Consider the following 16,377-nt stretch of genomic DNA (forward strand, 5'->3'; position numbering starts at 1 on the left):
GGAGCGATCACTCTAACAGAGCATGCTCTGGGCAGGTCTTACCTGGTAAAATTCCCGAAGCCAATTCTTCTGTAGGTTTTCGGGCTGTAATTAAGAAAAGAAAACACAGTCAAACCACAGACACAGCCCCAGACAGCTACAAGCAGAAGCCCCTGAGAAGAAACCCGTGGGCCGGCCTCACACAGGGGGCTGCACAGGGACCCTGCTCTACATCGGGGCCCCCAGTCCACATGAGCAAACCCCAACCCACGGGGGGACCCAGCTCCACGCAGCGGGGACCGTGTTCCACAGACTGTCCCGGGACTTGAAGCTTGGGGCAAACTCCGCCTGGCAAAGGCAGGCACACATGCCCTGCACTCCCGACCTACAGCCGCCCTGCCCTGTGGGGGGTGTGAGGGCAGCACTTGTCTGCTCCAAGCCTCCGGATGCTCCCGCAAAGAGACGGCACAGAACGTAGCCAGCTCCTGCAAGCAAGCGACGCCACGCTTTCACACACACCTGCCTGGGCCAAAGCCACTTCCCAGGAAACCGGACCCAGGGTGCTTCATGGTACATAGAATGTTCACAGCCACACAACAGGAACATTTCTGTTTGGGGCAGAAAGGAGAATGGCAGGAGGGCCTTTGACAGGGTCAGTCTCAACAGCCAGAATCTTCAAGAAGCACTTGGTAGAGCCATCAACGGAAACCCCCAGGCTACACGCATGTCCACACACACTCACACACATGCTCACTCACACATGCTCCCACACATGGCCTTGTATATGCATGCTCACACATATGTTCACATGCACACACACATACCCACACACATATGCTCACTCACACAATGCCCCCACACGTGCATGCTCACACATATGCTCACATGCACATATGCATGCCACACACACACATACACATACATGGTCTCACACATGCCCCCATATATGCATGCTCACACATATGCTCGCATGCACACACACATCCACACACATGCTCACACTCAATGCCCCCATACATGCACACTCACATATATGCTCACATGCACATGTGCATGCCACACACATACACATATGCTCATATGTACACATGCATGCTCACACACATGCCCCCACACACGCTCACACACATGCTCACACCCACACACATGCACAAGCAAGGAAACTCCAAGCCCATGGAAGCTCCTGGGCTGGACGCGAGGAGCCAAGTCCAGGCCTTGGAAATCTTTGGCTTGAGGAAAGGCCAACTGGATCCCGCCCGCCTCGATGGCCCCGCGAGCCCCAGGCCGCCCGGCTGGCCCCTCAGCCCTGTGCCAGCTGCAGCACAGGGTGGCGCAGCCCAGTCAATCCCGGGAACGGAGAGATGGCAGCGCCCAAGACAGGTGCTGAGAGCAAACACTCGCCCGGTGTGCATGCCAGTGCACTCTCAGAAGTGCCCAGGTTGAAACGAGGCCACCACGGGGCACGGGGTCAGTGTCTCACGGGTAGAGTTTCCATTTTGCAAGATGTCAAAGTTCTAGAGATTCACTGAACAACAGTGTGAATATGCTTAGCACTACTGAACGGCACACTTAAAAACGGTTAGGATGGTAAATGTAATGTTCTCTGTTTTTTCTAAAACAATTAAGAAAAATAATAAACAATGTCCTCCCCCACCAATGGGGCAAAAGGCTCTGCCCTACTCTCAGCCCCCATCGAGCCAGGCTCCCACGCGCTCCCTGGGAGCCCTCCTCTCCTCCCCTCACCATGCTCACTCACACTCACATTCTCACTCCCACACTCCCACTCCCACTCACATTCTCACATTCTCACTCCCACACTCCCACTCACACTCACATTCTCACTCCCACACTTCCACTCCCACTCTCATACTCCCACTCCCACTCCCATACTCACTCCCACACTCCCACTCACACACATTCTCACTCCCACACTCCCACTCCCACTCACATTCTCACTCCCACGCTCCCACTCCCATTCTCACTCCCACACTCCCACTCACACTCCCATTCTCACTCCCACACTCCCACTCCCACTCCCATACTCACTCCCACACTCCCACTCCCACTCCCATTCTCACTCCCACACTCCCACTCCCATACTCACTCCCACACTCCCACTCCCACTCCCATTCTCACTCCCACGCTCCCACTCCCATTCTCACTCCCACACTCCCACTCACACTCCCATTCTCACTCCCACACTCCCACTCCCATACTCACTCCCACACTCCCACTCCCACTCCCATTCTCACTCCCACACTCACACTCACACTCTCACTCCCACACTCCCACTCACACTCCCATTCTCACTCCCACACTCCCACTCCCATACTCACTCCCACACTCCCACTCCCACTCCCATTCTCACTCCCACACTCACACTCACACTCTCACTCCCACACTCCCACTCACACTCCCATACTCACTCCCACACTCCCACTCCCACTCACATTCTCACTCCCACACTCCCACTCACACTCCCACACTCCCATTCACACTCCCATACTCACTCCCACACTCACACTCCCACTCTCATACTCACTCCCACACTCACACTCTCACTCCCACACTCCCACTCCCACTCACATTCTCACTCCCACACTCCCACTCACACTCTCACTCCCACACTCCCACTCCCACTCCCATACTCACTCCCACACTCCCACTCCCACTCTCATACTCACTCCCACACTCCCACTCACACTCACATTCTCACTCCCACACTCTCACTCTCACACTCCCACACTCACACTCACTCCCACACTCTCACACACTCTCACACACTCACTCTCACACACACACACTGTCTCACGCACACCTGCCCCCTTGCGCCCCCTCCCACCTCAGCCAAGGGCACATCCCTCCCTCCACCCCTGCTCCTGTGGCCCCGCTGTGCCCTTGCCACTCTCCAGCATCCCTGCACTGCGGCCAGGCGCACCCCAGAAATCACGCGGTGCCCCTGCAGCGCCCTCCCAGCTCTCCCCAGTAAAGGACAGAAGCCTCCGTCTCTGCCCTCTCTGCCCGCCCGCCCTGCTCTGGGCCGCAGACCTTCCGTCCTCCAGCCTCAGGGCCTTTGCACTGAACTGGACACTTAAACATGGCTGGGATGGTGAGTCTTAAGTTGTGTGTATTTTGCCACATTAAAAAGGGGAGTGATCTCCCCTGGCAGCACTGCTCGGGCAACAGCACCTTGAGCTGTAGCTGAGCAGGTCTGTGGAGCTGTTTTAAACAAATTACTGCATTTTACTCATTTTATAAAAAATGAAACTAAACTGAAAGCTTTGTCCCCAACAATAAGAAGGGGAGGTCCCATGAACTCAACCCGATTGACAGAGAGTTCCAGGCCTGCCTAACAAAGCCCAGGGCCCCTGCATGTCCCACAACCCTACACACACACCACCAAGAGGACAAAACACTGAAAATAAAATAGGAATGAGATGTTCTGCAATGCATAATTAGAAATGTTAATACACTTTTTAAAAATACTCTGCATGTGAAAATATCCCCACCCAATATATAATCCTGTTGTTTAGCTTCCTCGTGCATCCCTGAAGACGTGTGGGAAACACGCCATTTCTTGACATTCACAACTCAACCCACAATCTGATATGCCAACATTTGCCTCAAATTTTGTCCTACTGCACACAAGGACTTTAACAACAACCCGCAACATCCTCGATGAACCAAATCTGGGTGCAGAACGTCCTCCTCCTGGAGGGAGGGGCAGATGGACCCATGCCTGCCGTGGACGAGCCCACAGACCACGTCCACACGCACCCAGCGTTGTCTCCCGGGACGTGCTGGGGGAAACGGGGAAGGCAACCGTAGGACGGGAGAAGCACAGAAAAGCTTCTCTCACTTATGGTCTCAAATGTCTAGAAAATAAACCCTCAAACATCAAAGCACAAGGAAGTGCACACACACACACACACACACACACGTGCATGCTCATGTGCACACGTACGTGTGCATGCACACACTTAGGGGCACTCTTCTGCCAAGATCAAAGAGAAAATAAGTTTTCCAAGTGTACACATGCCAGAGGCTTTTATAAAATTAGACCCTTCTACCACGACACCCTTCAATTGAGGGCCACTGACCCTGCCCAAACCGGTCTTGCGGGGCCACCACACCAAGGCCACGTCTATCCTGGCGGGTGCGAGGCAAGGGAGACGGTCTTTCCCAGGGGCAGCTCCGCCAAGGCCTTCTCCGAGGCACAGCCCATGTTTGGTTAATGCAGTTATTTTTAAAGCCACTAAAGAAAGAATAAAAGAAACACACAAACTAGGTCTTAAAGAAATACTGTCATGGCAGCCCACAGGCTAGCCCAGCGCTGCTGTGCTCGGCCGCCACGCTGCGGCAATCATACACTTGCCTCCTAAGTGCCCTGAAATTCCTCTCATGGTCTTACAGAATCATGCAAAACTAGGAAAGTGTAGCTGGGAAAATGCTGAAAATACTCATTCCTTTCAAATGTGGAATTCTATTTCTGGGAGTCAAGCCTTAAAAAAAGTAATTCCAAATAAAAAAAAATGTGCTGTACACTAAGAAGTTCATACAATTTGTAAGAGAATTAGAACATTCCAGAAGAGTATTACAGAAGGCTCATCAACAGAGACTGCGAGGCAGGACGCCACTGGAGGACAGAGAGACGGGAGAGGCACCGGGAAGGGGTTCATGGGCAGCCGGGTGACGGTGGCACGCACACCTGCAGACGCTAACACGGTAAACCCCTGGCGCAGCACCGCGGTAAGACAGACTCATGGTGAGCACACACGAACACGGAACAGCTTATACCTGGAAAGAAATGGACGGACACAAAATAAATCTCGCCCCACGCAAGCGCCCGCAGAGCAGAGCGGACTGGGACCGCTCGCCGCCGCAGGGCTGACGCCGCCGTCCGCGGGGACCGGGAGCGCCCTCGGTGAGCCCCGGACCCGCCCCACGGGCTCTTAACAGGAAAGGAGAAGAGACTGAGGGGACGCCAAAACGGTGGGGTGGCTGTATCGGAGGCAACGGCATTTACTTCCCTTTTACCTTCTTTATTTTTACTCTGCCTGTAATTACTGCGCATTACCTACATGCGTCTTAACTCTGAATTTTAAAGGCTTGAGGAAGAGGAAAACCAAGGAAAGCAGTCGGAGCGCTTTGGCTGGCGACACAAATACTGCTCGTCACCGTGAGCAACACGGAAAGGCAAACGGCGCGGGGAGACACGCAGCTGGCGCGGAAGCTGCCGGCCGCCTTCCCCGCACCGGGGACGCTGCTTTGAATACGGCGGAAAAGACCAGCAGCCCAAACACACACACCTCTCACGTGCAAGCAAGAAGTGCACACGCACACACACACACACCCCCCACATGAAAAGGTGCACACACACCCGCACACACACAGACCCCACCACACATGCAAAGGTGCACACCCATACACACACCACACATGCAAAGGTGCACACCCCCCCACACACCACACATGCAAAGGTGCACACACCCCCCACACAACACACATGCAAAGGTGCACACACCCATACACACACCACACATGCAAAGGTGCACACACACAGACCCCACCACACATGCAAAGGTGCACACCCATACACACACAACACATGCAAAGGTGCACACACACACCCCCTACACATGCAAACGTGCACACACCCCACACACACCACACATGCAAAGGTGCACACTCCATACACACACACACCACACATGCAAAGGTGCACACCCCCCCACACACACACCACACATGCAAAGGTGCACACACCCCCCACACAACACACATGCAAAGGTGCACACCCCCCCACACACACACCACACATGCAAAGGTGCACACACCCCCCACACAACACACATGCAAAGGTGCACACACACCCCCCACACACACACCACACATGCAAAGGTGCACACTCCATACACACACACACCACACGTGCAAAGGTGCACACCCCCCCCACACACACCACACATGCAAAGGTGCACACTCCGTACACACACACACACCACACATGCAAAGGTGCACACTCCATACACACACACATACCACACATGCAAAGGTGCACACTCCATACACACACACACACCACACATGCAAAGGTGCACACTCCATACACACACAGGTGGGTGCACGTGTGGCTGTGGCTGCTGGACTGGGCTGTGCACACAGCCCAGAGTTTCCGCCGGCACAGCCTCTCTGGCTCTAGGCCGGCACCGCCCAGCAGAACTGCAGTGATGGAAATGTTCTAGAAGTGCACTAGCCAGATTTGCATGTGAAGTACGGCCAGTGTGACTAAATAGCTGAATTTATTTTATGTGATTTTAATTAATACAAGTTTAAACAGTCACATGTAATTAGTGGCTACATTATCAGACAGCACAGCTCTAGATTATAGGAAAAGAGGGAAAACTCTAAATTCTCATTATGAAACAAATTTGACACACAGACATGACAAGGACAGCACACAAAAAAGGGAAACTTCGAACCAAGCTCACTGACGACTGTCAGTGCCAATCCCCAAATGGCAGCAGCAGTTAAAGCCCACACGTCATACCAAGTGGACTATCTCGTAAGTACCTGGATGACTCAGTATTAGAAAAGCCACTAATACAACTGACCATACTAACATGTTTTTAAAAATCAAATGATTATCTTTATACTACACTGAAAAGTTAACTGAAGACTTCTAGTTACAGATACAACATATAAAGAACTTGGGAATTTTCCAAAAATTAATGACAGATACCAACCCACACATCCACAAAGCTCAGAGAACACTAAGCAGGATAAATACCCCAAAAAATTTGCACCTAGACCTATCGTTTTCCAACTGCAGAAAATCGCAAAGAGAAAATCTTGAAAGAACAAAAAATATCCCTTCAGTATAGAGGGACGAGGACAGACATTACACTGAACTTCTCAACAGAAACCATGCAAGTGAGACAGTGGAATGAAATATTTCCAGTGGTGAAAGAAGAAAAACCCCACCGATCTGGAATTATGTGTGCAGCAAAGTATCCTTCAAAAGTGAAAGAGAAATAAAGACTTTCTCAGGTAAATAAGCAGACCTGCCCTGCAAATAATGTTTAAAAAGTTCTTCAGGGAGAAGAAAAATGATACAAGTCAAAATTCTGGGTTTACATAAGGAAAGGAAGAGTGGTGGAGAAGAAATAAATGAAGGTTAATTTTTAAAAAGTTAAAAAAGGCCAGGCTTAGTGGCTCACACCTGTAATCCCAGCACTCTGGGAGGCCGAGGAGGGAGGATCGTGTGAGGTCAGGAATTGGAGACCAGCCTGATCAAGAGTGAGACCCGTCTCTAGTAAAAATAGAAAGAAATTAGCTGGACAACTAAAAATAGAAAAAATTAGCCAGGCATGGTGGCACCTGTAGTCCCAGCTACTGGGGAGGCTGAGGCAGGAGGATCACTTGAGCCCAGGAGTTTGAGGTTGCTGTGAGCTAGGATGATGCCACTGCACTCCAGCCCAGACAACAAAAAAGTTTTTAAAAAAGTCAACGACCATTTGTGATAACACTGCAAAGAACGAGTAATTGTCAGGTACTTCCTGCAGCAGGCAGGGTTCTAACAGGCCTGCAGGGTGCCCTGGCCCCCAAGTTCACACGCAGGGCAATCCCCACCCCACGCGTGGGCACGGCCTGTGCACGGGAGAAGACGCATCCCTGGACGGGACTAGCCATAGGCAAAGGTGCAGGGATTGTGCAGGTGGAATTAAACCCCGTCATCCGCTGATCTTACACTAATCAGGAGGGAGATTATCCTGGCTAAGTCTGACCTTACCCCAGGAGCCAGTTCAAGAGTCTAAAGATCATAGACTGGAGGCAGAGGACGCTCCTCCCACCCACTGGCCCAGAGGCAGCAGGCTGCCATGAATCCCACAGCTGCCAGGAAACGGCACCTGCCAACAAACCGGGGCAGACTGAAAGCAGCTCCTGCCCTGGTCGGGCCTCCGGATGAGACCACAGCCCCACCCCCACCGGCAACCGGAGTGCGGCTGCGAGTCCTGCACGGGGCCCAGCTGGGCCGTGCCCAGAGTCCACCCTACAGAAACACGGACAATGAACTGGTGCTGCTCTGGCCACTAGGTTGGTGGCAGTTTGTTACTCAGCCTAGGAGAGTGATACATACCCTTAATATTATAAACATATATGCATTAATGTGTAATATGTCATTTTAAACATCTTTGTCCCATTCAGATTTTGTGTGGTGTCACATCTAGGTGAGGACCTAACTGAAAGCATCAGCCAGCAGCTGACGAACTGTCTCACAACAGGCTGTAAACTGGCTGTCACCTTGTTCCCGGAGCCACGGCATAGCCAGCCCGTCTGGCCCTCCCTCTCTCAATAGTTCCTTCATTTATGTTTTCAAACAAACAACTCTTTGACAGTTCCTCAATTTACTGCTTTTTTGGTTTTTTATTCAGTCATTTTTAGATTTACATTTATCCTTCCTATGTTCCTTTGGTCTACGGCACAGTTCTGCATTCTAGCTTGCTGAGTGAAATGCCTTGTCTGCTTATTTTGATTCCTTCTTGTTTAACAGCAACAACTCTGAACACTGTATAAACAGTCTATTAGAAATATCACACACCACGCACACTGCTGCCTCATCCTGAAGCGGGTCCCCTTTGTCATGGGCACACGCACGTTCCCAGTGGCGTCGGGAGTGAGGCAAACGTTCCTTGTTTCCAGGACTAGCTAACCGTGTGTCCGAGAGAGCAGAGGACGAGATCAAAAAGATAGAACCAGTCGGGCGCAGTGGCTCATGCCTGTAATCCTAGCACTCTGGGAGGCCGAGGCGGGTGGATCGTTTGAGGTCAGGAGCTCGAGACCAGCCTGAGCAAGACCGAGACCTCGTCTCTACTAAAAAAAAATTAGAAAGAAATTATCTGGCCAACTAAAATATATATAGAAAAAATTAGCTGGGCATGGTGGCACATGCCTGTAGTCCCAGCTACTCGGGAAGCTGAGGCAGGACGATCGCTTAAGGCCAGGAGTTTGAGGTTGTTGTGAGCTAGGCTGACGCCACCGCACTCACTCTGGCCAGGGCAACAAAGCGACACTCTGTCTCAAAAAAAAAAAAAAAAAAAAAGATAGAACCAGTGTAGGCACAACCACTGTCCAGGAAGAATTAAGCTGCCTGTACCTGCAGATGCCACGATAGTATGTCTGCAAAACCCAAACAATCAATGATAAAACTAAAACAAACAATAAAAGAATTCAGGAAAGCCAGCAGGTTATAACATTAACATACAAAAATCAACAGCTACCATGTACACAAACAATAACCAGTCACAAGACCCGTTTGAAAAGAAAACCCCATTTACAATGGTAACAGAGAAAAAAATAAAGTTAGAAATGAACTTATAAAAACGTGAGAATTTAGTGAGAGAATAACTTTTAGACATTCCTGAAGGAGACAGAACACAGCTCTGAGTCAAGGGAAAGACCCCTCTGTATCAGAAGGGATGACTCGGACCCACGAAGCTGGCCGCGCTCTGCAAACCGGCACACGGACAGCACCAACCACACGCTGCCCATGCGACCCAGCCCAGGCTAGACCAGGTGATTCTGAAGTTCATATGGAAAAACAAACTGTGACTCAAAGTTCAAACACAATTTTTAAAAAGAATAAGTTCAACTACAGTGAAAAAAAATCCTTTTCTAGGGTAAAAAAAAGTCATGGCAAAATCAAAAGATAAACTGGTTGAACATATTTGCAATATATATCACAGAAACGGTTAATCTTCCTAACATTTGAAGAACTCTTAAAAGTCAAGGAAAAATGCAACAACCTGATAGAAAATGGGCCCAGCACCCAAACAGAGGAGTCACAGAAGATCTGAGCTACCGCACGCGCGGGGAGATGCTAATTCTGTCAAGCTGAGAGGGGAGAGACGGGGCTTCCCCAGTGACCCGCCTGGGCCAGAGCCGGGCGCGAAGGCGCCCGAGACCGCCTGGCAATGTCCCTCCCCAAACCTCTACCTGGAGACCGATCATGAGGAGACTGGGCCATCCCGCAAGACGAAGGGCCCAGACTCAAGCTGCCGATGTCAGCAAGATGGGGGGGTGGGGGGCGTCCAGACCGAAAGCCTGAGGAACTGTGACCTCCGAACACAGCTGTGACCCTGTCAGGCAACGGCGCGGTCTGGGCGGTGCGTGTGACGTCACTGCTGCAGAGTGGGCAGTGCACGGCGGCCAGACAGGGAACGGCCGTCCGGCGGCGATCCCACCAGCATCTTTACAACGCGCCCAGCAGCGTGCCCTCCACACTCCGCAGCCCGGGAGGTGGCCTAGGCAGCGACACTTTCCTCAGGGTGCACCCTCAGCAGCCGGGGCCCTGGCAGGACGCAGCCTTCCCCTGCCAGCAGCTGTGCTCCCCGCCTTCACGGGGGACTCCCCACCCACTGCCCTCTCCAGGCTGCGGGCGTCGCTGCCCCTGGCCCCTCGGGGTCCTGCAGGGGTGGCCCCAGGGCAGCCAGAACTCAGGCAGCAGCATCTGCCCCCAAGCCGCCGGAGCCTCGGTGGCTGAGCCTATGCCCCGACACCGCAAGACCCAGCTCGGGCAGACATGTGCGGCACCCGGAAGCCGTAGGCGCCGGGCCCCGTGTGCAGATGGGACAAAGGCCACAAGCAGAGTGGGAGCCACAGACCCCGCCAGCCAAGGAGGCCGGACGCAGTCACACTTCCCCCAGCAGGGCACTGGGAAAGGTGCTAGCCCCTGGGACCTGGGTCCTCGTCTGGGATGGAGGTGACACTTGCCCTCTCCCCAGGGATGGTGCCAGACCACTGGAGAAGGAAGCCAGCCCCAGGGGTCCCTCACCCACAGCACGCCTTGACAAATGTGCCTTGGTCACAGCTCTCTGAACCCGATATGCCATTACTGCCCCCTCTCGAATGTCTAAGACCCCTTCCTTCTTCAGAGATACTGACGCGCAAACCTGCCACACTGGCACCCACGGGGCAGGGTGTCTGCGAGCAGCACCCATCAGGGTGGCGCTGGCATTCCACAGCTGCCCCACCCGGCCACCAGCACCTGCTCAGCCTCCTCTGAGACAGCCCCTGTGCCGGCTGCAGGCACCGGCCCCCGGTGGAGGCTGCAGGCACCGGCTCCCGGTGGAGGCTGCAGGCACCGGCCCGCGGTGGAGGCTGCAGGCACCGGCCCCCGGTGGAGGCTGCAGGGCTGCTGGAGGCCGGATGAGGATGTGTCGCCCCCGACCCCCAACAACGTCCATACACCCAGTCCGCACAGGGCGAGAGTGGGGAGCAGCGTGCACCCCCGGCATCCGAGGCCGCCCTACTCCGCTCTCTCAAGGCCATGGGACAACACGGTTGGGAGGACAGGACTGAGAGGCCACCCCTCTCGCTCACCCTCACCGGCCTGGCCCTCGGACACACACCCGCTGGCCAAGTGTGCAGCTGACACCTGCAGGAAGCCTCTCCACAGGGGGGGTCTCCTGCGGGCCCCAGGGTGGCGGGATTCCACGCCAACGCTGCGAACATGCTGGAAGCAGGGGGCTGCAGCAGAGGGGGTGCCCCTCCCCACCTCGCTGAGGGCTGAGGGGGACAGGAGGGAAGCTCCCCAGCTGGGGGCCGTGCCCACCAGAGCCCCACACTCTGACAGCCCCACCATGCGGTCCCTGCCGCAACCCCCACCATCCCTGCGCCTCAGGGACCTGCAGCCACGGCCAGCAGAGGCGTGTGCGAGGCGTGTGCGAGGCGTGTGCAAGGCGTGTGCGGGGCGCAGGGAGGCACTGCTGCCCATCACCCAGGAAGGGCCAGTCGGCTCAGAGACCAGGCAGGAACCCCGGACTCGCTGCAGACGCGGATTCAGATCCACGAAGCCCGTGAGTCCTGGGCCGGCGCCCCAGCGCCCAAAAAAGCCGAAGTGGTCGGCCGTGGCAGGACCGCAGCCCGGACCGAGGAAATGATAACCACTGATGACACTGTATGCTAAAACATAAACTCGTTTTTTTCTCAAATACTTCCTTAAAACTTTCAAGTACAGGTCCTTTAGAACCAACGAACGCCGGCAGGGCTGGGCGCCCGTTTCTCAGGAAATCCTGCCCCGCGCCGCTTGCTTATCCCTGCGGAAAACCGTTTCCTTTCCGGACAAAAGCCATCTTGTCTGTGCAGTCAGAAACACGCTGAGGCTAAAAATAGTTTCGTAAAGGAAGTACCGGTTGGCCTCCCACAGACGCCGAGTGCCCGGCGACGAGAAAGGCCGCGGAGCGGCACCCGGCTCCCGATGCCAGTGTCTCCTGCAACGTCGCTCCTGCAGCAAACCCGCCAGAGCACGAGGGTCAGGGAAAAATGGCAATGAAACGAGGCACAGAGATCTTCCCAGGAAGGATAATTCAGAAATGGCCTCCTCTTGATTAAATAAAGAAATAAAATCAGGTTAAGTCTCTACAAATTATGGCAAAATTCTCCAAAAGACACACATCCTAAGAAACAATTCACTGGGAGGAAGGGCTGGGTGAATTTATAATAAAATAAGTATTTTCCCCTAAAACGTGTGCCCCAGAATATATTTGAAATGACAACTTATCGTTAGAGAGGGTCAAATTCTAAGAAATGGAGCAAGCTTAACTTTGAAATAACGGCTTCCAGGCAGGGCGAAGGCCGTCCGCCACTTCCTCTGGCCAGACCCCAAACAACAGACGCACAAAGCACAGGACAAAAGGCTGGAATCCGAGGCAGCCTTGCACACCAGCGTCCCCGCCTGCCCTCGGTCCCTGCCTGCAGGGGTCCAGACTCCCAGCGCACGGGGGCCTCTGCCCCGGCCCCAGCCCTTCTCCATCACGACCTCTGACTGCAAGTGACACCAGCCGTGCCAGGGTCCCTGCCAGTGCCACACAGCGCATCAGAGGGCCACACTGGCCTCCAGGGAGGGTGTCCTCACACAGACCCGCCGCACGACTGCCAGCCCCTCCTTCCCCGAGGGACACGGGCCCCGCGCCGCTGCTGCCAGCTGTGCCACGGGCAGCCCTCAGGCGCAGACACCGACCCTGACTGCCCTGCCCAGCTCCTGCCCCTCTCCCCAGTTCTGCCAGCGTCTCGCCCATTTGCTGTTGTCTCCGCACGGGCTCCTCATTTCCTGTGAGTGACACAGTCCAGCGAGGCAGCCTCGCTACCTTGGCAGCAGGGAAAGCGCATACGGAGGGGACGGAGGACGATTAAATCACAATATTCTACCAGAAAATGTAACTCGAAATCCGAAATGCAGGCTCGTTATTTAGAACCGCGCGCAGGTGAGCACCAGAAGGAACCGCGTGAGCGCCAGGGCTGGCCGGCTCCCCACGCAGCGCCGTGGCGCGACTGCCTTCCTGTGTCCACACACGTTCCTGTGTCCAGCTGAAAAGGAGACTGCTTTAAAAAAGCGAATCATACTCATTTCGGAAATTTAGGGAAATTAAGCTGGAGGAAAGCACCAGAAGAAAATCAGAATTACCGGCAACGCCCTCCCCTGCGGTTCTGGGAGCATCTTCGTAAGGCGCCTGTCTGGCTCCATTTTAAGAAGCCACCTCACCGCCAGTTAATGACCTCCAGTGACCCGTCACCTGCCGACCACCCCCCTGGCAGGCTGTCCGTGGAGCCGGCCAGGCAGGCAGCCTCCAGTCCCCACACGACAGCGATGCCCCTGGGCACACCGCAGCTCCTTGAGGAAGAAGTGTGTTTCTGGGGAACCGGGTGGCTGATCCCCGCTGCCGGCTCGAGGGTGCCATGTGAGAAATGGTGAAAAGCCCACCATGGGGCCTCGCCTGCCACACCCCCCACCCCTGGGTGACAGTGCCAGTGACCCTGAGAAGCCAAGTAAGTACCCAGTCCCCCTCCTGGAGGGCACCCAGCCGTGGTGACAGAACCGGAGACGGGAGGCCAGAAAGAAGCCAGGAACCAGAAATCCTGCCTCTTCTGCAGGCCCAGCAGGGGAAGCGCCCAGGGACACACGGCGTGCTCAGGCTCTGGCCACAGCAAGGCCACCTCTGCCCACGTCTCCCCGGCACAGCCCGTTCCTCACAAGGCCACCCAGGAGCGCCGGCGGGTCAGGGCCGCGGCAGGTGAGCCTGCTCCACAGCCCCGAAGGGAGGCCTGGCGGCTGGTTCTGTGGTCCAGACCCGGCGAGGCCCCTCAGGCCGGAGAAGCTGCATCGCTCGGAGGCTGCGCCTGCTCCGCGTGCGGCCCGTCACCATCAGGAGGTGCAAACGCCGCCCAGGGGCTGACAGGGACACCCTGCAGGGCGCCAACCCCTCAGCCGCAGCCGGTGCTACCTGTCTGCAGAGTGTCGCACGGACTGAGATAAAATCCAGGGACAAACCCGACAGAGAAGGCGAACAGAGAACAACGTACGAGAAGAGACCAAGAGACAGGGATTCCGACACCCAGGGAAGCCCAGAGTTCAGAGGAGCCGCCCGTGGCTCTGCCCGGCCGCCATTGCTCACTGCTGCGTGGCTCTCAGCGGCCCCGCAGCCCTCCCTTTCCAGAGCGGGGTACGCTCCAGGACCCCCAGCGGATGCCTAAAACCGCAGACAGTACCAGCCTTATACCACAGGTACATCCATGCCGACGGTAACGTCTAGTTTGTAAATGAGGCACAGCGAGAGATTAACAATGGTAACTCACAATCAACTAGAACAGCTGGAACCACACACTGTAATAGAGCTATGTGAACGTGGGGTCTCCCTCTCTCTCTTGCTGTACCACACTTACCTATTTCCAGACCACGGCTGACTGCAGGTCCCTGAAGCCACGGGTGAGGGGACCACCAGGCCTAGCTTGACGAATGCCACCACATACGTGCAGCTTCGTTTGTACAACCACATTGTCTTTCAGCACCTACTGACACTGTGTATAAAGAAACTGTTCAATTACATAACTTTTAACTTTATGGTATATGCAATCTGACACAAAATGAAGGTTAAATTGCTTCCCCAAACCACACTTTTAATCAGAATTTAGAATCATCTGCAGTCCTTGTTAAAAATGCAGGTTTCTAGAGCCCGCTGAAGCTCTGATTGAGCAAGTTCCTTGGAAATCACTGTTCTGTGTCACCAAAAAAAAAAAAACAAAAAAAAAAGAAAAAAGATAGAAAAGAGACAAACAACTTTAAAAAATTAATAACACCCAAAGCTGGTTCTTAAAAAGATCAGTAAAACTGACAACCTGCAATGCAGCGTGGTCCAAAGAAAGGACACAAATTACCAGCATCGGGAATCGAAAAGGGGCTACTGCTGCAGAAAAACCAGTAATGTGACCATTTAGGTGAAAACGGACCAATCATTCCTTAAAAATGATTTGCAAAAGTTTATTTTTTCTCCAAAAATAAATTTTAAAATCTATTTTTTCCTTTAAAAATAAAATGGCACAAAATAAAACAGAAAACTTTTATCTACTAAGGAAGTTGGATTAGTATCAAAAACCTTCCCACAAAAAAAGGCACAGATGGTTTCACCTGGCGGATGCCATTGGACACTGAGGAAGCTCATGCACCGCTCCCGCAAGCGCAGGGAACATGGCTCTGGAACACGGCTCCCGTGAGCGCGGGGAACATGGCTCCGGAACATGGCTCCCGCAAGCGCAGGGAACATGGCTCCGGAACACGGCTCCCGTGAGCGCGGAGAACATGGCTCCGGAACACGGCTCCCCGCAAGCACAGGGAACATGGCTCCGGAACACGGCTCCTGCGAGCGCGGGGAACATGGCTCCGGAACACGGCTCCCGTGAGCGTGGGGAACATGGCTCCGGAACACAGCTCCCCGCAAGCACGGGGAACATGGCTCCGGAACACGGCTCCCCGCAAGCGTGGGGAACATGGCTCCGGAACACAGCTCCCGTGAGCGCGGGGAACATGGCTCCGGAACACAGGAGATCAACAAGCCCAGACCATCCAAAGCGACCTCTAAAGCGCAAAGCTGCAGGACCTACACTGACTCCAGGACTCAACGCACAGGTACGGTGATCAGCCCAGGTGGCCCTGCAACAAAACTCTGTCAGTGACTGCAGGAGGCAGAACAGAGAGCTCAGGAGCAGACACACACCTTTACTCCCACGTTCAACACAAGTGCCGAAGCAGTCCAGTGCGGAAACCAAATCAGCACGCCAACACATGTGTGAAACAGCTGATGGCCACACGGGAAACACCCAGCCACCCTCCCACATCACACACGAGAACAATTTGTGACACAAATCCGTAAATGTAGAAGGTAAAATCACGAAGCTTCTAAAGGAGACCGAGGGGAAGAAGGTCTTCATGGCCCGGCAACGAGCACAGACCTCTCAGGTCACAGAAAGCAAGAACCACAAGGATCGCCACTGAAAACCAACCACGGAAACAGCCACTGAGAAGAGGAACGGCAGGCCGAGGACTGGGAGAAAACACTCACAAAA

The 16,377-nt window shown here is 54.2% G+C and overlaps 1 protein-coding gene across 3 annotated transcripts in view; it reads right to left on the bottom strand.

Annotated features, from left to right (window-relative positions):
* The window catches only part of INPP5A (inositol polyphosphate-5-phosphatase A), a 163,171-nt gene that overhangs the window by 114,535 nt on the left and 32,259 nt on the right, over positions 1 to 16,377 (bottom strand). The window contains exons 1-2 of one of the 3 annotated variants that reach the window (XM_045569269.1): positions 499 to 577; positions 43 to 84 (exon numbers count right to left, since the gene is read on the bottom strand). In XM_045569269.1, the coding sequence (XP_045425225.1) occupies positions 43 to 84; positions 499 to 555 (99 nt within the window). In that variant the 5' untranslated portion in view covers positions 556 to 577. Of the gene's footprint in view, positions 1 to 42; positions 85 to 498; positions 764 to 16,377 lie in introns of those variants that run through there. The other 2 variants (XM_045569271.1, XM_045569270.1) reach the window with 2 other exon arrangements.

This window comes from Lemur catta, chromosome 14 (assembly GCF_020740605.2).
Source record: "Lemur catta isolate mLemCat1 chromosome 14, mLemCat1.pri, whole genome shotgun sequence".
In the NCBI taxonomy this organism is placed as follows: Eukaryota; Metazoa; Chordata; class Mammalia; order Primates; family Lemuridae; genus Lemur; species Lemur catta.